Source organism: Parasteatoda tepidariorum, chromosome 8, assembly GCF_043381705.1.
Source record: "Parasteatoda tepidariorum isolate YZ-2023 chromosome 8, CAS_Ptep_4.0, whole genome shotgun sequence".
Taxonomy (NCBI): Eukaryota; Metazoa; Arthropoda; class Arachnida; order Araneae; family Theridiidae; genus Parasteatoda; species Parasteatoda tepidariorum.
Window position 1 is genome coordinate 39091764 of NC_092211.1, and position 26751 is coordinate 39118514.

The window sequence follows — 26751 nt, forward strand, 5'->3', positions numbered from 1 at the left end:
CCTATAGCAATAACAAAATTAAAAAAAATTGAATAATTTAATAAACTTCAATAAATTATAATATTTCTAAATAATAAAATATATACCAAGATTTTAAATTTCAGAACATTGATATTTGATACATAGATACTGCAAAGCATAGTAAATTTATGCGTCAATGTTAGACTTAGAACATAAAATAATTATTTATTTATTTTTTCCCTCCTAAATTTCAGAATTCTTTAACACAGTGAAACCTTCACGAAAAACCATCTCTATGTATGGACTATTTAAGATCACTTTTGGGATGCATGGAATTTTTTTCATAGACTTTGTGTTGAAGAAAACCTTTAGGAGAGACCATCATAACATCTCTCAGTGACTGGACAATTCTTTGCACAAATGCGGAGAAGGTCAAATATGGAAATAAGAAAAAATATAAAAATAAAAAATAAAAACAAAGCAAATAACGAGATTCAAATGCATTCAAAATATTTGTGTGAGGCTCTTATTTAGAGAGCTCTTTTTGAAGATCTATGAAAGAGATCCCCTGCAGAGAGGATGGCTCCCCCACTTCGGTAGCCCAACGACCTGCACGCGAAGTCGAGCACTTTATGGTAGAACAGTTTAACGAGGACCAAAACCGCACACCCTCGGTCCCTACACAGACTGATCCAAGTGGTCACCCACTCGCACACTGACCGTAGCCAGTGATGCTTGACTTCGGTGATCTGCTGGGAACTGTGTCTTAATGATCAGTCCACTGCGGGACTAAAAACGATGCTATCAATGATTTACTTTTAAGAGTTGAAAGTCATTTTAGAAAAAAACTAAGCATCTTAAACAAACATTAAAGCTAACTAATTTTTATGATAAAAAATTAAATGCGAACTGAATCAAAAAACATAATTGCTTTTATTTAAAATAGTTCTATCAGTAATTAAAATAGCACAATCAGTAAATTTGTTTTTACGAGCAATTAAATCAGTAGAGATTATTTTTATTGATTCTAAAGTTTATTCATGGATCCAGTTTTCATGACGACAATACAAAATTAAAATTGCTAGTGAAAAATCATGTATCTTTGACAACATTTTGAAATCAATGGAGGTAACCATTAAGAACGACCAACCTCCATTAACGACCATTTTACTTTGGAACAGAGAGCGGTCGCTCTTGAGAGGTTTCACTGTAAATTAATATATATCATTGAAAACATTCAAATTTTTAAGAAAAAAACAAAACAANAAAAAAAAAAAAAAAAAAAAAAAAAAAAAAAAAAAAAAAAAAAAAAAAAAAAAAAAAACAAATAAAAATGAATAAAAAACAATAAGCAAAAACTAACACAAATAACAAAAAAGTCTTTAAAAAAAGGTTAAGGAAACGATTTCTGAAGTTCTAAACGTTGTCAACTTTTAATTCACAGATTAAGTGGGTGTAACATAAGCACCTCTGATAACCGCTTCCATAACATCTTTGTTAATCAAACTAAAGCGATATTGTTAGTAGCATAAAACTGGAGCAGCTATTACTTCCTACATACTTTACAGCAATAATAAATTTTTACTGCAATAGTTAAATGCATCTTCATTATTCACTTACCATGTCAACTATTTCATGATTTTTACTAAATTTCTCTATATTTTCTAAATGTAAAAAATAGTTGCTATTTCATCATAATTAGTTCAGAAACATAAAACAACAAATGAAACAGATAATTAAATTACACTGACCTAAAACACTCACTTCAAAATGTCGGGCACTTGATCCAACTTTATTTATTGCAATACATGAATAAGATCCAGCATCAAATTCCTGGGCATCACTTATTTGCAAAACACTTTTATCATCATTCAATTTTAAGCCAGGCTTGAATACAGATAGAAGCTGCTCATTTTTTCGCCAAGCATACTGAAACAAATTTTATTTATTGCTTGACATTTTCATATGATAAAAGTTAAATTTATTCTTCCTAGTAATATCGAAGCAGTTGCACAGGCCTCATTTATAATGCAATAAACTTTTAATTTAACAATTCTGTTTGAAGTCATAGAATATTTAGGTACATTCATTTACAGTAACTTACATACAAGGAAGGGAGTAAATTAATCTACATAACAAGCAAAAAAATATAAAAGCATAAAAAAATATAAAAATCTTGAGTGAGGAATAATATAAATACCTCGTAATACATACAATAATAAAAGCTTTATTATCTTCTTCTAAATATCATTTAAGCTTAAAAAAATCCACTATGCAAAAAAGTAAGCAATGCATACATCAAAAAAATGCAATATAGAATCAAAGGAAAAAGTAAGCAAGAAAATACAAATGTAATTTCAAAGAACTAAAAGACTTCAATTATATTTCTATTCTTTTAGTATATAATTAATTTTATGAATATTAGTTCATAAACTATATTTCCCAGCATCTTTTTTCTCCCTTTTCTTTTTCTACCTTTTCTTTAGCAGCATTATACTTTATTTTATCCTGAATTCCAAATTTTAATACAATCCTTAAACTAAACATTTTCTGAAATAAATGTTTTCAAAAAAGTGATGATCCTTTTACAGCAAATTCTATCAACCAATAAAGCGATTCTTTCAATCAATAACCTTGAATTTCAATACATTTTATTAATTAACATTTACAAAAAATTAACAAATTAATGTGGTGAATAAATTTATCACGGAAAATAAGTAGATATTATATTTTACACCATTACACAAATAGATATTGTGTAATTATAAATTAATAAAAAACACAACTGTTTTAAATGATGAATGATTCATTTTAAATGATGTAAGCAAACTCACCATTGGTTCAGGAAAGCCCTTGGCTGAACAATCTAGGAGAACAGAGTTATTTTTCACAACAGTTAAATCTTGGTCAGAGGGATTTTTGAAGCTTGGTGGAGCTAGGAAGTCATTTCATTACATTATTATTATTAATTAAACAATTAAAGTAAGTCTTGTTTGAAAAGTACATATTCTTTTTATCAACAGAAAATTTTTGATAGCTGAAAATAACTCAAATATAGAAATGCAAAACATAAATACTATGCTTATTTAAAAAATAATTTAAGAAAGAAAAATTGCTTTTTCAGTTTCATTTGCTTTTAAAACATGTACTAGAGTACACATGCTATTTTGCTATTATACTTTGTAAGTGTAAGAGGTGTTTTTTAAAGTTATCCAAACATCCAGATCTTTATTTATCTGGATGACATTCGTCCCGAACTGTCCAGATAATCAGCATTGTGCTGTATACATACATGTTTTTGGAAAAATCATTCAAGCTTATTAATAACATTTTCAGGGTGCATAGCCAAATTATTCAACAAAAACTAAACACTTTTCAAGCACTCAAAAAAGATTCTTAAGCACTTTAAAAAAAAATATCATAACTAAGCAGGGATGGAAAGTTTTTGATAATAGACGGTTTTATCTTGTTTTAACCGTCATGTCAAAAAAAATTGTTTTGGCATTGTTTTTGACAAATATGGCATTTTTGACAATTGCCAAAAATCATGAAATTTTGAATCATGTAAAACGAATGGCGTTTTCATATGCTACGGACTGACAATATGCCAAAATAGATTGGGGTTGAATTAATTATGAAAACGTTGAATAGAACAATGTGAACTGAGTCTTTTTGCATAATTTGAAGGGAAAATCAACATAGTAACGAAAAAATTTTGAAAAGGGGAAAATTAAGCACTTTTTAAAAACATCCAATAAAAAAAGCACCTTTAAGGGCTTTTAAAAAATGAAAATAAGCACCTTTAAGCACTTTTTAAAAACGCTATGCACCCTGCATTTTATTTTTAATAAAGATATAAAAAATAGCAAAAATTATTTATTAGCAATCACTAAAAAAATTTTAATTATCAAAAATTATTAAAATTTTTATAAAAACTATAAAAATTATTCAGATTTTCTTATAAACCAATATCAAATAACCCTGAGTTACTTTTTTTTTCTAAAAGTTACACACACATAAAACATGCAGAAGTATATCTTACAAATAAAGGTTACATGAACTATAACAAAGAAATAAATTCTGTCATACCTGAGACACTTAATCTGAACGTGTTAGAGGTCTCTCCAGCAATGTTCTTGGCGACACAAGTATATTCTCCATTATCAGATATGGTGACATTTACAAATTCAAGTTTCTGATTCTTGTCTTTAATGACAAAATTATGTCCAACAGGTGGTAAGAACACGCTATTTTTAAGCCAGGTGATGTCAGGAAAGGGCAGTGCCGAAGAGGAACAGTCCAAAGTCACAGGCAAACCAGATATAATTTCAAGATTAGAATCTTTAGCTGAACTTGCAATCAAAGCTGGAGGAGCTTAAAATAATTAACAAGAATATTTTATTAAAAATATGTTCATGAATGAGTACTAAACTAAGAATGAATAATGACCATGTAGATATTTGTTTCAGCACAAGTTGTTGAGGACAGGAAAGCTTTGTTCTATGAGTCTTAAAAGCATATTAAATGTCAAACTCAATTAGTAAAACTAATAGTTTGGGAATAAACTAGCCAAAGATTTAAATATATCAGTATCATATTTCTTTTCTCAAAGCAATTTGATTAGAAATTTGTTTCAAAATTGAAAATCTAATGTAAAAGAAATCTTTCAAAAACATTTAATGACCTTTTCAAAATCTTTAACCAAATTTTACTTACAACTAAATTTTTTATGTGTCACTCAGCCAATTCAACCAAGCTATATTTAATTATAAATATTTACTGCCCATGCATATTATACAGAAAACTTGAATTGATGTAAGTTTTTATAAACAAAATTAAAGCTTGCTAAAAACCAACTTACCATAAACAGTTAGATTAAAAATTTTAACATCAAATCCAGCAATATTTTGAGCAGTGCAAGTATAGATTCCAGCATCTGATTCTTGAACAAAAGGAATGTGAAGGATGTTGTTTTGAATATGATGAACTGAAAAAAATACATTAAAAAAATTATCAAAAAAATAATGTTAAGGTGTTAATGGATTGAATTAAATGTACAATTTAACAGTATAAGAACTCAATATAGCTAAACCATTGAAATAACTTTTAAACTTCAAATATGTGTCCTATAAGTAGAAAAAAACAACCTCAAATTGGACTAAATTTAGAAGTTAAACCTGTTTGATCACATCCTGAAATATTAATTGCAATTATAGTTATTCTAGTAAAAACATCTGTAATTTTAATTTTTTCATGAGTTGATTTAGAAGTTTCGTAATAAAAGAAGTTTGTAACATTAAAAACTGACATTTTAAAAACAATCAGTGCATTAATAACATTATATTTTAGAATCAATAATTGCTTGGCTATGCATAGATTGTGAGCCGCGATGACTCAGTGGTAAAGGCACTGAACTGTCACTGTGAAGAGCTGCAGGCATGAAACCCACTCAGCTTCAGATCGATGAGTACCAGTCTGTCTGGGAAGTAATGGCGGTCTGTGCGCAGTGCTAACTACATTGCCACAATCGTACAGTTGGGCATGAAATTGTGGAGCCTTAACCTCTATGACCCTCCCTGGCTCACAATGGCCTGTTGCAAGAATGCTCTACTGCATAAATTGTACATAATCCGGAGTAATAAGTTATAAGTAAAAAAAAATTCAACTTTGCAAAACAAATTAGTAAAAGATAACAGCTGAATTCATAAACAAAAACAAATTTCTATTTTAATAAATGATATTTTAACTTATTTGAAGAGAAAAAAAAACATATTTTATAGTGTACAAAAATTTCTTTGACACATGACTTTTATTAAAATTTTAAATCATTGCTAGAGCTTAAAATTAAATAATATTAAAACAATATAAAAATAGTTCAGAGAGTACAAATTTATTATATTTTTTATAATTTATCACACACATAATATTTAATGAAAGGTAAATGAAATAAAAACAAAAAGTTTTTATTAAAAAATGGAAAAAAATATAAAAACATACAAAAACTATATGCTCACCAGCAGCATCGTTTCATGTAAAAACAAGTAAGTTGCAAGTGGCAAGTAATGAACACTATATGTAAATATCAGAATTTAAAAATACTAACAAGCCTAAAAAAATGCATACCCCACAGATACCATTATGGTTAACTGATGAACACCAGCTAATTAGATAAATCATAAATTTTAAATCTAAAGTCATTAGTTTGAAACCTATTTTTAATATGTACAAACAAAAGACAAAATTTTAGTAAAGTGGAAAAAAAAAAACAATATTTCCATAGTACCTCGAGTATTTTTAGATTCACTCCAAAGTATTTGTGGAATAGGATGACCAGAAGCATAACATTTAATGTCCAGTTTGTCACTAACAACAGCGGTTATAAAAGAAGGAGATGAAGTTGATTCATCAATTTTAGGAGGATCTGCATTAATAAAAGATATTTACATAATTACTAGAAATTTTACATTATAGATCAGGTTAAATCATAAATGCTCAAAATTTTATTAAAAAGAGAGTAAGCTTATACAGGGAGATTCTGCAATCAATGCACAAACTAGGAGGGGAAGTTAAGTGTACTCCAATTGTATATTTTGTTCAGGAATTTCGGGTCTAAAAGCACAATCACAAAAAATGACACAGGAGAAAAAATGGGTTTATTTACAAAAACAATGCAAAATGCTTCTTTGCAGCAATACAGTATCTACAATAAATTTATCCAGTTTTGATTTTTATTTATTGGGGTATCTAAAGGACATCATTTACGAGGCTCTCATTGACTCACAGGAGGACCTCTTTGCCGGATTACCCATTGCTACCGCAAAGCGTGGATAATGCCAGGTATTTTTCAATGTGTTAGCCAATCCTTTTGTTGATGTTTACAAGCACATATTACCGTTGATGGTCGCAATTCTAAACAGTTATTAAGAATACTGTATAGCTGCAAGAAGCACTCTGCATTTATTTTTGTAACTAAACACATTTTTCTCCCTTAAAATTTTTTTTTTTGTGTTTGTGCCTTAACACTCCATTTTATACCCTAATATTCTTATTAAAAAATACATGTTTTAGTACACTTAACCATATCTTTTAATTTGCCTATTGATCGCAAAATGACCTAAAATGCAAGATATATTAAAATTGTGGGTTAAAGTTAATACAAGAAATTAAACACATTTCTAGTATAAATTAATAGCTTTTTCACAGAGGATAACTTAGGAAAATTTGGAGTTTGAGCTTTAAATTAAAGAGAAGAGCCTAAATTATTATAAATAGTTAGAACTGTCCTGCATGAAAATAGGTACACAACGTTTGAAGAAAGCAGACTTTGAGTTTAATGACTCAATCTAATAAAATAAAACTAATGAAAGAGAAAAAAAATGTAGCTACAAAATTCAAATTTATAAGATTTTTTTCTAATAATAATAATTTGATCAATCTTGGAAAATAATTTTGCTCTAAATTAAGGAAAAATACATAAATTATCAGAAGTGTCTAGCCTTAAAATGGGCATACAATATTTTAAGAAAGTTAATTTAGGAAGGGTTCAACAACTCAATTCATTAAAACAAAATTAAAGAAAGAGGAAAATAATCTAGTCACAAAATTTAAATGTACAAGATTTCATTCCAAATAATATTTTTAAAAAAATTAAAACTAATTTACCATGAATAGTCACAACCGTTCTGGCTACATGTGATCCCACAATGTTTTCAGCGATGCACTGGTATTCCCCTTCATCAGAAATATCTGCATTAATAATAGAGAGGTTTGCGTGTTGAACTACAGCTGAATTCGATTGTATATATGCACCACTTTTCTTCCAAACCACACTAGGTTCAGGATGACCAGAAGTTTCACAGAAAATTGAAATATTCTGGCGTATAATACCAATAATAAGAGAAGGTAGTATTTTGGCAAAAGGTGGAACTGAAATAAGAAATAAGTGACATTTTCCAAAAAATGTTTTGATTGAAAAACTTTAAATGCAAAAGGAATAAAGTACAAACCATTAACATTTAATGTTAGTTCAATTTTTGCTTCACCAACTTCATTCATAGCTTTACACGTGTAGACATCAGAATCTGAGGATGATGCTTTTAAAAGTAAGCTTCCATTGTACATCATATATTTGTCCAAATCATCCCGATGTTTCTGGCTGATTCGAGTCCATTTAATATGTGCAGGAGGTTTAGCATGAGAACTGCAGGGTAATAAAACCATGTCTCCATCAGTGGCATTATACACAGCACTAGGTTGTAGTATTTTTGGAGGAACTTTAAAAAAAATAACAAAAATGGGTATATTTAAAGAAATTCTAAAAAAAATTAGCTTAATATGTTACATAATTTATTAAAATGTACTTTCACATGAACCTAGCTTACTACACAAACTTTCATGTGATTTTTAAATTCTCATTCTCTACAATCTCAAACAGGGTATTTTTATAATCAAATTTATTTTATCTCATCACTGGCACAAAACAGCTGATCCAATTAGCAGATGTAAAATTTTAAATTTATTAACACGTTTGTAGTTGATTTTGTACCAAAACAGGACGGTACACTGGCGATTATGACATACTGATGCAAGATAAGCGGTGAACATGATAATCCAACAAAAATAATCTCAACACTAACTTATTTTACACTCAACTCAAATAAACAAGGGAGCCTCTGGTATAAAGTATCAGTATAAATTTGTTTCGAAAATGCCCTTTTTGGTTATACGAACCATCATTTGGTTTATATGCATACCAAATGTCAATAGCAATAAACAATATATCCGGATGTCGCTATATCTCCTTGCAGGCAATTAAAAATTAATCCTGATATCAGATGTACAACTTAAAAAGATTCAAACACATTCACTGTCAATCTCATGCCACTGCCATTCTAGAGATTACCATCAGTCATGCAAGATTGGCAGTGAACATGTTATTTTGAATCCAATTCAAATGAACAAGGGAATTCCAATGTAAAGTATCAATACAAATGTTTTTTCCAAATGTCTTTTTTCGGTTATTTGAATCAACATTTGCTTTACATGTAGAGGATGCTTACATGTGTCATCACTCTAAAGTTTTAATTTAAATTTCTACCATGCACTAATGATATTTTATAGAAAGTCAATCGCTAAAATATTAGTTCTCTGTACCAAATGGGCAAAGTACACAAGGATACTAGGGTACCTCAGGGTCTTGAAACTTGTTTTTACTTAGGGAAAACAAACCTCATGAGAGGGGAAGGGCTTAAGTACCAGTACTATATATAAAAAAACATAACTTATTAGCAAACAACAATCACTAACATGCTTAAACATAAACTGAAGCATAGGAAAAGCTCTCAAATGTAAGTAAATTTACATGCTTAGAATATTTGATAGAATAATAAAATATTTTGATAAATTACATAAACAAATAGTTACACATTAACATGAGGATAACATAACATAAGGACCAGATATTCTTTTTATTAACACAAAATAATGATTAATGCACACACAATATATTTACCTTTGACTGACACTTTAAAAACTTCATCAGATGTACCAACAATATTAGTAGCAGAACAAACATATTCTCCTTCATTTCTTTCATCAACATTCAATATTTTTAAGCTCTGATTTTCATCTATAAAATACTCATGATCAGAAATGAGCTGTATCTTATTTTTGAACCAAATGACAGCTGGCTGTGGGTCACCTTTAACTTTGCATGGTAAGGTAATTGTTGAGCCTTCAACAGCTTCAAATTCTTGGTTAGTTGATGATATTACAGGATGATCTAAGAATCAACAGAATAGATTAGAACAGAATCGATAGAAGATAAAACAGAATAGATTAGAACAGAATCGATAGAAGATAAAACAGAATAGATATTACTTTGGCCTTGATTCAAATTTAATTCAATTATAATGCAGCGGAGTTCTGATAATTTCAGTCTCAATGACTTAATTCAGTTTATAATGAGTAGATAATTATGCATTTGATGGAAGAACAGAAAGATCTTCTTCCTGGATCAGTAATTAACATTGATGAAAATCTATTGTTCAATTTTATGCAAAAAATTATAGCCCATGAGAGCATATGAAACAGTGTTGAAAATGCTGTGGTGTAAACTTTTAAGCTGGTGTAACTGTGGTATGTTATGAATATTCAACGTATTCTCTGTAATCGTCTTCCTGAAATATAACGAACTGAACTGAATTTCAATTGAGAATGAAATGTATATATACCGTCATAAAATTTTGTTCCTTCTCTCTTTTGCGCTTTGTTTTATATTTATTCTTTTGCTCTACGTGTTTGGTTATAATCCTAGATGCTTTTAATTTAGTTGTTAAAATGTTATTAAAGTTATGTTTCAATTTCGCATTTTTCCTTTATTATCTTTGACGACTGACCTATCAAAAATACAGAATTTAATACATGCAACTTATATCGCCAAAATGTAATTATCAAAAACACACTTGTTGTAAGATTGTGCCACCAAATGAACTGTGATATAACTATGTGAAACAATTGCATCCAAGTAAAATTGGTAAGAACTAAATTGGAGCTGCAATGGCATAGTGGTTAAGGCACTGAGCAGTTATTGTGAAGGATTAGGATTCTATCTTCAGTGATTGTTTAACCCTTTTGGCTCACTGGGACATATATGTCCCTCAGATGAAAACACCACTGGGACATGTGTGTTGAGTCTAAAAAAACCCGGTGAGACACATTTGTTTCAGCTTCCCCAATTGCCTATATAGTTAATTTTTTAATTAATTTTGGCAAAATATTGTTATTTTTACTTTATTTAATCTATTAAAGTTGTAATTTGTCTTTTTATTTGAAAATAAAAAACTAGTCTTAAAAGGGTTACAGCAAACCTAGCTTCAGATTCATGGATACCAGCTAGTTGTGAAAGTAAAGGCAGTCAGTGATTAATACTGAACACATGACATGGTTAATCTTAAAATTGTACATCCTTAACCACCATGACTTCCTTGATAAGTAACTTTTGTGGGAGACTTTTACAGTACTTATTCTGATCATGCACAAAAAATCCAAAACATTGTATTATATTTCTAATGCTTAAACAAAACTAAATATTTATTGTGTGAATTTGAAAGTCTACTGATGTAAATTTTGTATTTATGCATGCAATTTGCCTTTATATATTTTGAATATAAATTGGAGAATCAAAAAAGAGGGATATATTAGCCTTATCAAAATGAGACTTTTCCTTAATAGTATAATATTTTCAAAAAATTATTAGCTTAGACAATTTTAGTTTAATTTACAGCAATTAAATAAAAAAACAATTGTGTCAGGATTATAGAAGTTAAGTACATATTTGAAATAAGAACTTACATAAAACGTTAACATAGGTGGTTTCTGAAGCATTACCACCAATGTTTGAAGATAAACATGTATAATTAGCTTCATGTATTTCATCTGCATATAAAAATTCTAATTTAGTATAATTTATTTCAATTCCAAAACCAGGCTTAATGGGTTCTCCATTTTTAAACCACTCCATATTTGGTTTTGGATGGCCATCGAGTACAATACAGGATATAGAACGCTTTTCTCCCTTTGGAATTTCTATAAGTTCAGGAAGAGGAGACAATATGGGTGCTTCTAAAATAAATATAATAAATATAAATGTAGAGAATCACAATCACTTTGGAATTAATGCTATTAATTACACAAAAATTTTAAATTACACAACAACAAAATCATTGTATGTATTGAATAAATATTATGTAAAATAAGTAATAGAAATAAAAATTATAGTGTAAATCTTAATTAAACCAAAAATGGTGCAGTATAATAATTGATGAAGGAAGCTAATGTATCAAAAGTGGATTAAATTATGTGGGATAAAGAACACTTAAAATATATTTAAATAAATTCTTCAAAATATAGGTAAATAAAATAAAAATTATTGGAAAGATGTGAAATACAAAACAAAAGGAACTGAATACATAGCAAAATTAAATGCATGACATGAAGTATAAAACTTTACACAAAAAATCAATTTACAAGGTAATGCAGACAGAAAATGGCAAAAAAACAACTGGTTAAAATTAACATAGTGTTTTACATGGAATAAAGGATAGATTGATCAGTTATTTGAATAATTTAATGACTAAAACTTATACGAAGAAAAAATGAAAACTGTAAATGTAAATTATAGTGTCTTTAAAAACATCCTAAACAAAAAAAGGTAAAGATCATTATAATAATTCAAGTTAAAATACAATAGTTTAAAACTACTTACTTATTCCAGTCAACTTGACACTAACCATTTGCTCTTCAATTCCAAATTTATTCTCAGCTCTACATATGAAATTATCAGCAATAGATGGATCAGCATCTAATAAAGTTAACTTTTAATTAAATTTAACTAATTAATTAAAAGTTAACTTTGTTACTAATAATTAACTAGTTAATTAAAAGTTTAAATAATTTATACTTTAAATTAATCATTAATTAAATTAATTTAGCTAAAGGAAAGTATAGAAATATAATTAATAACGGAATAAAGAATATTCTTATTAGCAATACATTTGTAAGCATATTTTTAGTAGTAAATAGTACATAACTTGAAATGGCGTTAAAATTAAAAGTATTTTTCGCCTCCCTAAGTTTTAAGAGAGTTCTTACAATCTAAGAAACCAATTTAAAATTGAATTATATTTTAAAGAAATATAGTATTTTTCAACCATAACTTTTTAATTAAGAAATATATCTATAAAAAAGCATGCCAAATTTATATATATTTCTTGTTTCACTTTAGCAATAACTTCTCCAAGGTCAACTTTCTTTTATTTTGGAATTAAAAATTACTTGTATGAATGTATAAAGTATTTTTTGGTATTAAATTAGTAATAAATTATACTTTTTCTCAGTGATTTATACAGTTAACTGCATTAACACAAAAAGAGTATAAAAACAGTCAACCAACTTAGTTAATTTATAATAGTCAATAACTAATTATAAGATTATATGGATTTTCAACTATTTAACATATTTAATTGAAAGTTCACATAATTTCATTCAGCTTCCAATAATAATTAATAAAAATTTAATAACTTTTAAAATCACTGTTACTTGATGATTTTATCTAATACTTCAATTAAGCAAATAAATTTTTAAAAAGTCTGATTCAAATTTTAAAAAATAATAAAACCTAGAGCTACATACTAAAAATTTAAATTTACTTCTTAAAATTTTTAACATCCATAAACTTTTTTAATAAAAAGGAGTCTAAAGTATTTTGTATCAAATTTTACAAACTAATATTTAGCAATCATACATACATTCATCAATATATGGATGTCAATATGTATTACAGCTAGTAAATTTGATTTTAGAGCGATTTCCAGCTAATATATTTAGGTACAACTTTAGTCAAATTTTCAAAAACATTAATAACAATAAATTAGCAACAATAACTTACCTACAATAACAAGATTACCCTCTGATGTAACAGATATTTTAGAATGTGACTTAATTTCACTTCCATTAGTAAAAAACCACTTTATAATTGGTAAAGGAGCACCAGTTGCAATACAAGGGATGGTAAAACTTTTTAGAACTTCCACAGAGGTTATGCTGGGTAGTTTGATCAAGGAAGGCTTTGCTGGTAAATAAAAATAAACATTTTATTGAATTTCACACAGTTGATAAACTATACATTTTTTACACAGCTATAATAGATTTTAATATTGCATTTAACAAAGAGTGGCAAATTTCTTGTTAATATTTATTACAGACCAAACACTTAAATAAAATTTATCTCAAAATTTTAAATGTAAGACGAAGAATCATGCCGGATAAAACGGGCATAATTAAATTAATTCCTTAGCTATTTTTAATAAGTTATGCAAAAAAATGAATTGCAAAATAATAAGAAATAAAAATAAATAAATAAGTTAGTAAATTGAAGATAATCAGTAAATAAGATACAGTTTCATGTCCTGTACAAAAAGAATTTACCACAATCAATATTAGTTTTTAAAAAAAAACAGGTGTTAATGTTATGATTTTTGCATAGATACAAAGTTCTAACCATAAAAGTCGAAAGCATGACAACAGTAGTGAAAATAATTCACTAGAAAGAGCAGCCAACAAAGCAAAATTAAAAATATACAATGTATTTGTTAATTACGATACATATTGCACTTTATCCCACTCCAATTTTCGTTATTTTTTTTCAGCTAATAAAATATTTTAATGTTAAATAAGCACTTAAATTGAATCCATAAAAATAATATGCTTTTAAATTATTTATTACAGTATTAAATTCCATGTTGAATGACAAAATAAACTTTACAGCCTTGTATTTTTCAATGAACATGCATTGTATTATTTGTGTCAAGGGGAAAAAAACGTGCAATCACTAATATTAAAATATAAACAAATTTATATTTGCTTATAAAAATGAGTTAAAATATTCTTAACTTTTAACAAATTTTAATCAACTTTTAATGTAAAATAAATGACACGTCAATAAGTATCTGGACATGTCTATTTTTTAATGATATTTTTAAAACTGGTAAACAATTCTATAAACAGAAAATTTTTATTGTTACATAATTTCATCTATTAACTTTTGTTTCTGAACAATAACATTGTAGAATTTTTTTTGGAGCTCAAATTTCGTTTACACAGCACTGCTTTGTAAATTTTGAAATAGTTGAAGACTAACATAAACATATTTTCAATACTTAAATGTAGAATTTCACTTCATTATTAAATTAAAAGTACCTGCAATCTAATTTTTAACACAATGAAATACTTAAAATAATATTACTTACATCCAACATTTAAGTACATTGTTTCATTTGCGCTTCCAGCTTCATTTTCAGCAAGACAAGTATATTGTCCAGCATCTGTTTCTTGAACATCATAAATCAGCAAAGTTCCATCAGGAGATATCTGTATGTATGAGAGAGGTTGAATTTCTGTAGCCCCTCTGAACCATCTTACTTTAGGATCAGGCAAACCTTCAGCAATGCATCTTAGATTTGCTTGGTCTCCATTTCTGACTATGAGTTCCTTATCACGTATGCTAATTGATGGAGCCTCTAACAGAAAACATACAATTACTGCTATGAAGTTATTTTTGAAACACATTTTTTCAATGCTGCAAAACCTGAATACCTCCTAAATCTTTCTGAGCTCTAGCTTTCTTAGATTTATTTTGAATTTGTCTTTCAAAATAAGGCAATTTTGCATCATATATAATGTTTAATATATTTTGGCATATTTTAAGCTGCTTAGGACTTCTTTGAGAAGAAATTTACACTTCTCTCTTTGTTTCTGACTTTTTACTCATCAAGGGATTTATGGATCTGATCTGACGCCGTCAAACCTTTGGAGATAAGTAACAACAACATATTTTGGTGAATTCATTCTTTCCAAATACTCTTACTTAAAATAACTCTAATAGTCGATAATTACTGCCTATAACTTGGCTGGTTAAGTAGAAATTTAGTGGTAAAAAATATGTGTCGTTTATTGCAAAAGTGAAGCATCGCCTTGCGAATGAATTTTGAAATAAGAAGTTATTAGAAATTAAAATGTGGAAGATAAATAGAAGTATTCAGTCAATGTTATCGTTTATTGGGTTTCAATTACTAGAATTGTTTCACTAATGTAGTTTTATTTTCTTTCATAAAAAGGCTGACCCAATTCTGAATTTCTGACTTGCAATGTTCAACTACCCAACCTTGCAATTATGAGCCCAACTCAGAAGACAGAGAAGTCCTAGAGCAAGCATAGGGACAAACTAGCCTTCACAAAGGACATTTTGATGGAACTGACCCCCATTTGTGGATGGAGAGGAAAACCACACAACCCACAAATTGCGTCTACCACTAAGGATATTTCAGTTAAGCACTGTGGTCTGATCCACCATTAAGCACTGGAGCTCAAACTTGGATCACTTCAATGGGAGGCGAACGCTCTATCCCCTGAGATATCATGGCTCTTGTGTACAGTGAAAATATTATTAACTGTGATACAATTGAGCAAAAAATGGAGAAACTTTAAAAATATGGAGATACATTATTTTTACAATGAATGGCACATAGTTACAAAAGATTATCTTTAAAAAAATAAATGACTAATATTTTTTTTATTGACAAAAAAACATTAAGAATAAGCAATTTATTTTCTTTACAGCTTTATACAGCTTTGTCCCTCGAAAGAATAAAGAAAAAATGGTAATAAATAAATTTTATGCTGTCTTAAAATTTTCGAATGTATTTTACAGATCATTGAAATAAATTTTAATGACAACTTTATTCTTAAATTTAGTCTTTAGCTATCTAAGTGCTACATTTTATTTTAACAAGATAGAGACATGAAAGATTCAAAGTTATTGTTATTAAAGATTAAGAGTTAGTACTAAGAGTTATACAACATAAAAAAAGATATGTTATTACAGCCATTAAAATAATCCTTATGAAAATAATTTGATTGCGATAAAATAAAAACATTAAAATAAATAATTATTCCTAAAGTTTCTAGCTATACTAAATTAAAACTAAGAAACTGATGTCACGCTAATTTCTAAAAACTATTAACAAATTAAGTTTTCATAAACTATTTCAGAATTTTCATTTAAAAAAAACCACAAAACATTGTGCACACCTATATAGTTCAAATTCACGCTCGCAACTTTATTTCCAGCCGGATTTGTCCCAATGCAGTCATATCTCCCTTCATCTTTTGCATCTGCAGAGTGAATCAATAAATTATTTCCTGAAATTTCACTTCGACCAGATATAAAATTTTGATTATGTATGGGACTCCAGATCCATCTTATAGTAGGAAGAGGGAATCCTTTAGCATCACATGTTATATTGATAACATCTCCATGTTTGAAATTTTTTGTAGCTGGCATAACAGATACAACAGGTGGATCTATAAATAAATGAGATTATGTCATGAATTTTATCTTAGAGGCTCAATTTGAGAACAACGAATGCCAAAGTCCAAAATGTTGGGAGCTAAGTTTTTTAAATTCCATTAAAAAAGATTGCAATAACTATTTTAGTGTTTATAAAAAGACTTTAACATGATAAAAACCAATTTTTAGTTATTTATTAAAAATTTGAATTAGGCTGGCTTTGTTGACAAAGGTTATGTCCTTTTTTAAGTTGTTAAACAATTATAAACCTAAACAATTTAGCTATAAAACTGTTAAACAAGAATTAAAGTAAATGAAACATTTTGTATAACAATGACTGCTCTTAATTAAGTCACTCAAAATTATACAAAAGGTAAATAAATGCTTTTATTATAAATACCTTTACAAATCTGTAAGAATTCATACAATTCATACAAGAAAGTTTTCATACAATCAAAATAATTAAGTCTCTAATTAATGATGCGGATAAGAGAACATGTTAAATGCATTTAAGTTAAATTTAGAGCTGAAAATATAAAGACTTAGCAAATAAAATTTACCACTCTTTTAAACAGAGTTTCTCCCAAACAATTTTTTATTTATTCAAAGCATAGTAAGGTAAGAAGCAATGTTTATGATAAATCTGTAGAGTAAGAATCTTGACTTTCACAAGCATCATTTAACAGTAAGAGTATATTTTCTATGATTATGATAATCATTTAATTTTTGTTAATCGATTTTAAGACTTTTCTCTGTGTTGGTAAAATTTATTTTACAAGTGGTCACTTCTAAGATTGTTAACTCTTTATTTTAAAAAACATATTATAGATAGACATGCCAACGGCAATCATTATTATCACATTGATATAGTAAGTAAATTAAAGAAGAAACAAAAAAAAGGGAAGAAAGAGGTAAATCAGCAAATAAATGATTAATTGAATCAGCATGTTAGCGAATAAGCGACTCAGTTAATCAGCATGTTAGTTATGGGGTTAATCAGCATATGAGTAAAAAGGTGAATCGATTTGTAAAGGAAAAAAAATGCATAAAGTTTTAATTTGCAATGCGGTACTCAATAACTAACATTTTTTATAAGTCATATTAATTTAAAGTTTTTGAATTATCTTTGATGGAATGAAATTTCTGTAATTTTTCAATTGACTGCTCATATACTTTAGCATATTTATTTACTTTATAAATGTTTTCTTCCTCTCTTTCTTTTCTTTTTTTTTTAAATTGATTACTTATAGTTATGCCTGTAATATTCAATATAATTTCAATCAGTAATCTTGTAACAGTATTACTTTTTGATTACCATAAATACATTATTTAAAGAGCACATAAAATAACAAATAAATATAAAAGAATTTGAAAAAAGAATTTGTCTGTGGGTTAGCTCATAAAAGTTATGGACAAAATACTGTGTGTAATTTATAAAAATTGAATTTTTAAAGCCTGGGCAAATTATCTAAGTATTGTGTTCATTTTATATTAAGTTTATCTTAAAATATTTTGCAGAATTTCTTTATTTCTATCTTTAAATCTCTTTCTTTAGAATTTCTCCAAATTTTTTAAAGAAAGTAGATGAAAAGTTTATGGTTTATTTGGATTTATTATTGTTATTCACAAACCGCCAACTCTTCATCTGTTTTCTTTAACCATTTTATAAAAAATTATTTCAACACATTTTAAGATAAACTTAATATAAAATGAATACAATACCAGGAAAATTAGCTGAGACTATCTAAACTCGATTTTTATGAGTTACATGGAATATTTATTATTTTTTCATGCAGACCCATGGACAGTTTTTTAAATTTTTTTTAATTATTCTATTTCATACTTTTGTTTTAAGATTCATTAAATTTTGGAAAAAAATCGTAATTTATTTTCTTTCCTAGAAACACATATTAAAAGTACAACTATAAACAAAATGAATATTTGGTTTCAGATAGAGATAACTTTAGAAATGCTAACTCAGTGACATAGCACCAATCAACATCTATTCAGGTTGGTGATTTAATTTGTAAAAAATGATGAAACATTAATGAAAGTGAGAAAAAATCTCAAAGAGATACGTTTACAATTTTATTTATAATGATGGCTAATGTTAAGCTAATTAAAAAAATCATTTTATTAAAATAAATCATTTTCAAATAAAAGTTATTTGTTTAAAAAATATTGGTAATATTCAAAATCACTAAAAAACTTATTAATATATATCCCCCCTCAAATAAAAGCCGTGAATACCTCAGGGGCCGAACATCAAGTGAATTTTAACTATATAAATAGACAATGTAAGAAAAATTTTACTAAAATGAAGAAATGAAATTAAAAATTAAAGTTAAGTAATTATGAATAACTAAATAATTCAGAAAGGGACTTTTTATTAAAACAGGTAGTTAAGAAAACATTTTCTCGAAAATATGTCAGACAGTTTTTTTAAGGGATGGCGGCTTATTTTTACGAAAAGAGTAAGGAAGGCGCATTTATAGTGATCAAAGGGTAGGCAATGTGGGCCACCCTTTTAAGAACGCCTAAGGAGAACACAGCTTAAATACACAGTGAATAAAAATACTCTTATATTCACGAGATTAGCTTATCCATGAGAGTCATATTACAAACAATATAAGTTATCAAATTAATTCTAAAAAACTAAAATGAAATTTTATATTTAAAAGAAAAAACAATTTTAATTCACTTACAGTAAGTATGAAGGTAAATGTTTTCCTGCACAACACCGCCTTCATTTGATGCTGTACATCTGTACCATCCACCATCTTTAGGATTCAGATGCCTTATAACTAGAGAATCATTGGCGTGAATAATGAAACGGGGATCATCAGGAAGTTGAGAAGCTTTTACAAAACCTTCATTGTCTGCATCAGGTAGGAGTTTATTCCAGGTGACACGGTAGTCAACAACACTTTCAATTTCACAAGGTAAGATGACTACGCTTCCAAGAACTCCGCTCACGTTACCGGCTTTTGTTATTGAAGGTGGAGGTTCTGAAATATTTTAAGCACATGTTGGTTGATATGAACAAAATTTTATAATGCATTATAGGTGTAGGTTTTAAATTAGAATATCACTTTATCCACAAAATCAAAATTTACTCATATAAGTAGTTTATTATGCTTGCAAAAAAGTAATGAAATATTAGAAGTGTTATTAGGCACCACCAAAACGTTCAACCCGTGCTTAAATTTTAGTACTTTTTAACCAAATTGTACTCACAGCCCATTTTAAGGTTACAGTTTTAAAAATGAATAATTTTACAAGAACAAAATTCGGTAGCATACAGTTGACATAAATTATATTTACTCTTATAAGTAGTTAATTATGTCTCTGAAAAAGTAATGACATAGCAATTTATAGACAAAATTGAACACACTCAAAATTTGTAACTAATACAAGCTTACATGAGTTTAAGTGGCATAAATAATTTTTTAGCATTATTTCTTCATAAGTTTCTCTCACATCAAACATCTGTTTGATAATATACCATTTTATATTTTCAAGACTGATTTGAATGTGGTTTTTAAATGCATAGATAAAAACTGTTACTGCATACTTCAGAATATAAGCCAAATGGCAAGCTATTTATTTGGAAATCGACCCAATATTTAAAACTTGTATATGAGCTGATGTAAAAAAAAAGGCACGCTAAGCTTTGAAACAAAAATGTATCCCTTCTTTTGTAGTAAATGTAGATCTGGTAACAATTGCACAGTGGGTAAAAGAAACATGAACCTTCCAACTTCGTAATTAGATAGTTAAAAATATATTGTGTCTGTAACAATATGTATGGAAGTGTAGGGGAAAATTTGTTATTTAGTCTATGATGATTGAAATGAAGATGAAGACATTGGAAGTGAGGATTACGCATTACATTGAGACCTTCTGATGACTGAGCAGAATTTGACAAACTTTATGGAGATTCTGATACAGAATTTATTGGATTTTAGTGTGTTCTTTTTCTTTTATTTATTTATATCCTCATTTGCATTTACCTAAACATAGGTAAGCTGGAAGATTAAAAATAATAGCATTTCTTTCAAATTGTCCTTTCTATGTTGTTACATTCACACATTCTGTTTTCAACTATATTTGATGTTTTTTATGTTTTGTCTGATTATCACTAATGCTCAACAAAAGAAGAAATATTTCTGTTGGCGATAGCCATCTGGAATTTATCAATGAAAGCGAATTCCATTGCAAGCTGACCCCTCACTTTAGCTTTTGAAAATTTTTGAAAATTTTTTGGCTTACAATCAGAAGTATACAGTAAGTTTATTTTTATTATCTGATAATTGATTAATTAATTGATAAACAGGACATATTTTAGCAAATACAATTGTTAATTTTTCAAGGAAGTTTGCAAAAAACCATATACCTTTCACATCTAGAAATATAACACTTGAACCTCTTCCAGCTATATTTGTTGCATTGCACGAATAATAACCTTCTGAAAGTAGAGTAACTTCCGGTACAGTGAGAATTGCTTCAGTTGTTTGTCTAAAATAAAATAAGTAATAAATCTCTCAATGAATGAATTCCATGTTAAAAAAACAATTGAAAATTTAAAAATAGTATTTAAAAAAGAACTAAAAGAAAACACAAAAATGTTTATCTTGTAAGTGCTATTGAAACAAATCATCATAAACAAATACAGAGAAAACTCAATTTGAAATAATGCATACTTTATCAGATTAAAGCTGAAATAAAATATAAATGAATACATACATAATTTCTGTATGTTTTTATTTATAAATCAGATGAAAGATAAACAAGTTGTCTCTATTCATAATGCTGCAATTTAAAAGCATTAAAGAAGTGTGTTCAATACTTTTTACTTTTATATTTAAGTTGATACAAAATTACATAAAATTTGAAAAATTAAAAGCAGAATATGCTGACAAGGATTTTAAAAAGTACTGTTACAAAATATCTAAGATATGAAATAAATTGGTACATCAATTTCTAATCAAATCATTAATAAAATTTTATATGCTTTTTGTCTCAACGTATCTATTACTGTATACCTTCCTTTTCAAAGAAAATTATTCATACAAAATTGTACCATCATATCAAATTAAAGAATACACAGTTTGCTGCATATCTTGTACAATCTGATATGTTTCATTTTCAAATTGCCATGATGAAATAATAATGATTATAAAAAAGTAAGATTTAAATTGTATCCATTTAAAATAAAATAAATAAATAGCACAATAATTTAACACTATAATATAGAAAATAATCTACAAATTCACAAAACATTCTCCTATTAGAGTATTAAAAAATAATAGTTTAAAATTTCTCTAAAATGTTTGGTAATGTATAGGGAAAGGAATAAAAATATGTTTAAAAATATAAAATATGCTTAAAAATATAAAATATGTTTAAAATATGACAAAAAAAGGAAGAAAAGAAAAGAATATTAAGTGTTTGGTTAAATACACGTTTCACTTCTTTATGACATGAACTTGCATTAGCATTGATGCAAATTTAATAAAAAATTATGCATATTTTAAGCACTTTTAAATATAACTTTTTATAATGATAATAAATTAAAAGAAGGTAAAAGTTATTAAAGTAATAACTTAGACATGCATATTTTAAATCTTGAAAAGATGCACAGTTCTGAAAATTTTATTCAAATAAAAGCCAGGAAAAAGATGAATATTTGAAATCAATTTTTGCTTTTCTTAATCTTTCACAGCTTTGTATATTACTCATTTACTAATACAAGCTCTAGATAATCAATACAACAGCTAAGTGCTTTATCAGCAAAAACTGTCCGAGGCAAACTATGTTTATTAATTAATCGAAAATATTTGTCAATTACTCAGCACTGAACACAAAGCTTACAATGAAAACTATCAACTATAACTTTCAAAGCAGAAACAGTAGTTAAAAGTTATTTGTAGATTCAATGAATAAAAACCATTTTATGTATGCCTTAAATCGATATGCAGGATCAAACAGTTAATAGAAAACAGTAGATGTGAAAAATTTATTAATATTAAAAAAAAAGCACAATATATAGAAAAAAGATTTTCTTTAAAAAAAATTGTTCTGCAACAAGAGGTATGATATTTTAGACTAAAATAAAAGCAGAAATCTTACAGAAAATGCTGTTCTTGACTGACTGGGATACCTTCTTTGTACCATGTAACAGAAAAAGGTACCAAAGATTGGATATAGCAATGTAAATCTGTGTCTTCTTCATAATATCCATTCATGCGAGGTCTTGTACTTACTTCTGGAGCATCTGCAATTTAAGAAGAAAAAAAACATAATGAATAATAAATTTTCATGGCACTTTATGGTAATATAGTTCAAACAATATCAAAATAAACAAAAGCATAACATTAATATGAAATTGACTAAAAAATCTACAATGTTAAATAAATAAGCATACATAAATTTGGTTAAGGTTCAAGTAAAGTCAAGGTCTTTAGAGTACAGGTCTTAACAATTGAGCTTTAATATTTTCAAATGTCAATAATCTAGATCACTTTGAATGATAAAAAAGGAGAACGATATTAGTCTGCAGAATTTCAAACCAAGTAAAGCATCAATTTATGCAGGGATAGGTTTCCAATTATTATTTTAAAAACAAATTTAATTTTTTTTTAAAATAAATAATATTTCTTTCTTTTGAAATCTTAACTATTAAGATTTGTCTGATCAAGATTGATCCACATACTTAGAATTCTACTATATGATAATGCAACTACAAATACATAATAAAATTTATAGCAACTGCGTAGATTGAAATAAATATTTTTAAATAAATGAAACAAAAATATCAGCAGATAGAAGTGATTTCAATAAAAGCAAAAGTAAAAATTTCCTTTTCTCGAAGATGTTTAAGAAGTTTAAGTAGTTTCACTTACAGTGTGAATTTTTAAAGAAAATACTTCAAAATTTGAGACTTTATGAACCCTTTAACTGGGAGAATACTTAGATGAATTTTAACAAAACTTTTTCAATCGAGTAGCACTTCGTTGTTAAAGAACATGTAGAGAAACAAGTTTGTTCTGCAGAAAGCAACTAATTCTTTTCCTTACACGAGTTACGGGCCAATAATTAAAAGAAAATTATGTTAAGATTTAAGCTCTTTGAAACAAAAAATGTAATTGTGAAGACTTCTTTCCTTTACACACTTAACTAATTATGTTATTTAATAGAGAAGTACGGCTCAACAGGAAAATTTTTGTTTGAATTTCACCTGCACCTACAGTTAAGGAGTATCTTTGCAGCTAGAGGGTTAATTAAATCACAAGTTTGTTTTATAATAAATTGCGCATTGCATATAAAATAACTAAATAATTTCAAGCTTAAACTTCACTAAAATTATTTCAAGCTTTTCGGGGTGGAAAATGATTACAAATATCCTTCAAAAAACTGCTCCAATTTAAATGTCGGCTAAATTTTTCAAATATTTTGTTTATTTTTACATCAATTCTATATCAAGGTTAGTTAAGCATGTATGAAGCTAAATGTTATATCAATCTGAATTATGGAGTGATTGTAATAAAATCTAGGCTCTTATAATATCCCACTTAAGCAGAAATAAAAATCACAACATGCCAAAAAATCTAAGTAAAAATAATTTGAAGCAGTTATGCTTACTTTTAACTTACTCAAACCTAGCAAAACAAACTAAGCACTAAAACATTACCACTGAGAATTACTTTTAAAATAAAGTTCATAATTACCTGGTAATTGGGAACTGATAGCAGTCGAAGTCATTCTTTCAATTGGAAAGCCATGCTCATCAGAGCCAGCAACCTACATGAAGGAAAAATATTTAAATAAATAGACACTTTAAAAAGAATTCCAATAAAAAAGAAAATATAAAATAAATTGAGATTTTAAAAAAGTTTTAAAAAAAAAGAGAACCTTCTGTTACCTTGAGGTAAAAATATTCATTAGGTGGATAAAATGTGGAAGCATTGAACATATTGGTGCCAGGGAATCTTTTAAGAGGAATGTTTTGCAGATTATTGCCTTCCAGATCAACTATTTTTACATTTTCAAATGTAGCTGGATTAGGTAAATCAGTTGCATTAACTAATAAATATGTAGGAGCCCCTAAAGCAAAATAGAAATGCTTCGATTAAAAAAATTGTTAAAATTCACAGCTAAAAATAAAATACTTATCGCTTACAATACAATTAAAATTAAATTACAGCATTACCTTTTTAAATGAAATTTTTTCACAACTTAATGTTTCTTCATATTTAATATGGTAATATTACTTCCAATAAAAGTAAAAACTTCATATCCCATTTATTACACAGCAAAGTTATTATTTGGTAACATTTCTGTAGTAAAGTTGCTACATTTTATACTTGAGATGCATTAATTGATTATAATAAAGTTTTTTTTAATAACCATAAAAATAAAAACATTAACTAACTAACAGCTTACATAGATTGATTATAATACTAAGTTTTTTTTATAACCATAAAAATAAAAACATTAACTAACTAACAACTTACATAGTCCACAACAATAAAAATAAATAGCTAAGATATTCAATTTTTGAAATATGTTACAAAAAAGTGCAAATATTTTTTTAAACAAACAATCAAAATTTAAGCAGTTAACACTAAGTACAATAGTCAAGTTTAAGAAAATATTGACTTTACATTTTAAAATATTTAAATCTGTTAACTCCATTCAGATTGATCTTTCCTTTAATAAAATAAAAGACTCCAACAAACCACAAAAATCTAAATATTTTTTAATAACTGTGAATAAATACATGGATACATATTGCAGCTGTAAATATTATACAAACATTCAGAAAAAAAAAGAATCTTTTTTACTGCAACAGTTTCTTTTCTATTAATTTTAGTTTTCCCTTCTAACATTAAAAAAAGTATTCAATACTTTTATGTAGTTCTCAGTTACTACTGGAAATCTGGAGACAGAGGGATGTTAGAGAGATAATCATTAATAGGGAGAAAAAAGTAGAGGAAGGAAAACAGTTGGTGAAAATTAATTGAAGATCTTTAAAATTGCATGTATACTTTGCAGGTACAAAAATCATTAAAACAAAATCTAGATTTTTATGGTACTTGTACTACTTTAAGTCAGATGAAGTTGAAATAACAAATAAAATTGTAACATTTAAATTTTTAGAACCCACTAAATTACAGTAATTATAAAATAGTAAAACAATAAATGAAAATGCACTATAGTTTCTTTAAAGAAATATTGACAATTATAAAGAATTTTTTTTATCATGAATAAGTCCTTTTCCATTTTTATTTTGATTAAGTTTTTAATTTCAATATATTTATTTGATTATATTTTTTTTTAATCACTACTCTAAAAATTGCTATTCAAAAACATAAACTAGGTTACTATTTTCCATATTACATTATCACTTCATAAATAGTTACTACAATAAAGCATCAAGTAAATTCCTGTATGCAAAATTAATAATTAAAAAAACTAGTCTTATTTGCAATTTTTTTACAGATAAAAATGTGTTTCTAAAGATCATTAATCATAAAATGTATTTTAATAAGTGGATAATAATTAAATTAAACTGTTAATATACAACTTACAAAGATCAATAAAATTTTATTAAATAATTGAATATTATAACACTTATACAAAAGTGGATACCTCTTAAAGGACGATGATAAGTTTCTTTAATATTTGAAGTAGGTTGCCTTGAAAATCCATGGACAAAATCAATTTTGCTAAGTCCTGTAGCTCTAATAGTATGGGCTCCTTCACTGTTTACTCTAAGTTTCCAGCGACCGGGATCAGGATCTTTGATATTGACTATGCTGATATTTTTATGACTCAATAATTCTAATAATCCTTTTGTTTGGTCAATGACCTCTCCTATC

The 26751-nt window shown here is 27.2% G+C and overlaps 2 protein-coding genes across 2 annotated transcripts in view; one reads left to right on the forward strand and one right to left on the reverse strand.

Annotated features, from left to right (window-relative positions):
- LOC107451423 (hemicentin-1) overlaps positions 1-26751 on the reverse strand; it is a 128321-nt gene that overhangs the window by 76538 nt on the left and 25032 nt on the right. The window contains exons 5-23 of the mRNA XM_043043380.2: positions 26522-26746; positions 24792-24973; positions 24598-24670; positions 23000-23144; positions 21264-21385; positions 19573-19875; positions 16609-16881; positions 14769-15038; positions 13409-13591; positions 12227-12322; positions 11314-11583; positions 9473-9742; positions 7968-8234; positions 7624-7887; positions 6245-6382; positions 4823-4948; positions 4051-4335; positions 2796-2896; positions 1713-1890 (exon numbers count right to left, since the gene is read on the reverse strand). Coding sequence (XP_042899314.2) covers positions 1713-1890; positions 2796-2896; positions 4051-4335; positions 4823-4948; positions 6245-6382; positions 7624-7887; positions 7968-8234; positions 9473-9742; positions 11314-11583; positions 12227-12322; positions 13409-13591; positions 14769-15038; positions 16609-16881; positions 19573-19875; positions 21264-21385; positions 23000-23144; positions 24598-24670; positions 24792-24973; positions 26522-26746 — 3771 coding nt within the window. The remainder of the gene's footprint in view (positions 1-1712; positions 1891-2795; positions 2897-4050; positions 4336-4822; positions 4949-6244; positions 6383-7623; positions 7888-7967; positions 8235-9472; positions 9743-11313; positions 11584-12226; positions 12323-13408; positions 13592-14768; positions 15039-16608; positions 16882-19572; positions 19876-21263; positions 21386-22999; positions 23145-24597; positions 24671-24791; positions 24974-26521; positions 26747-26751) is intronic.
- LOC107451419 (aromatic-L-amino-acid decarboxylase) overlaps positions 24238-26751 on the forward strand; it is a 161780-nt gene continuing 159266 nt past the window's right edge. The window contains exon 1 of the mRNA XM_071184679.1: positions 24238-24248. The gene's annotated coding sequence lies outside the window, so the exon portion shown is untranslated. The remainder of the gene's footprint in view (positions 24249-26751) is intronic.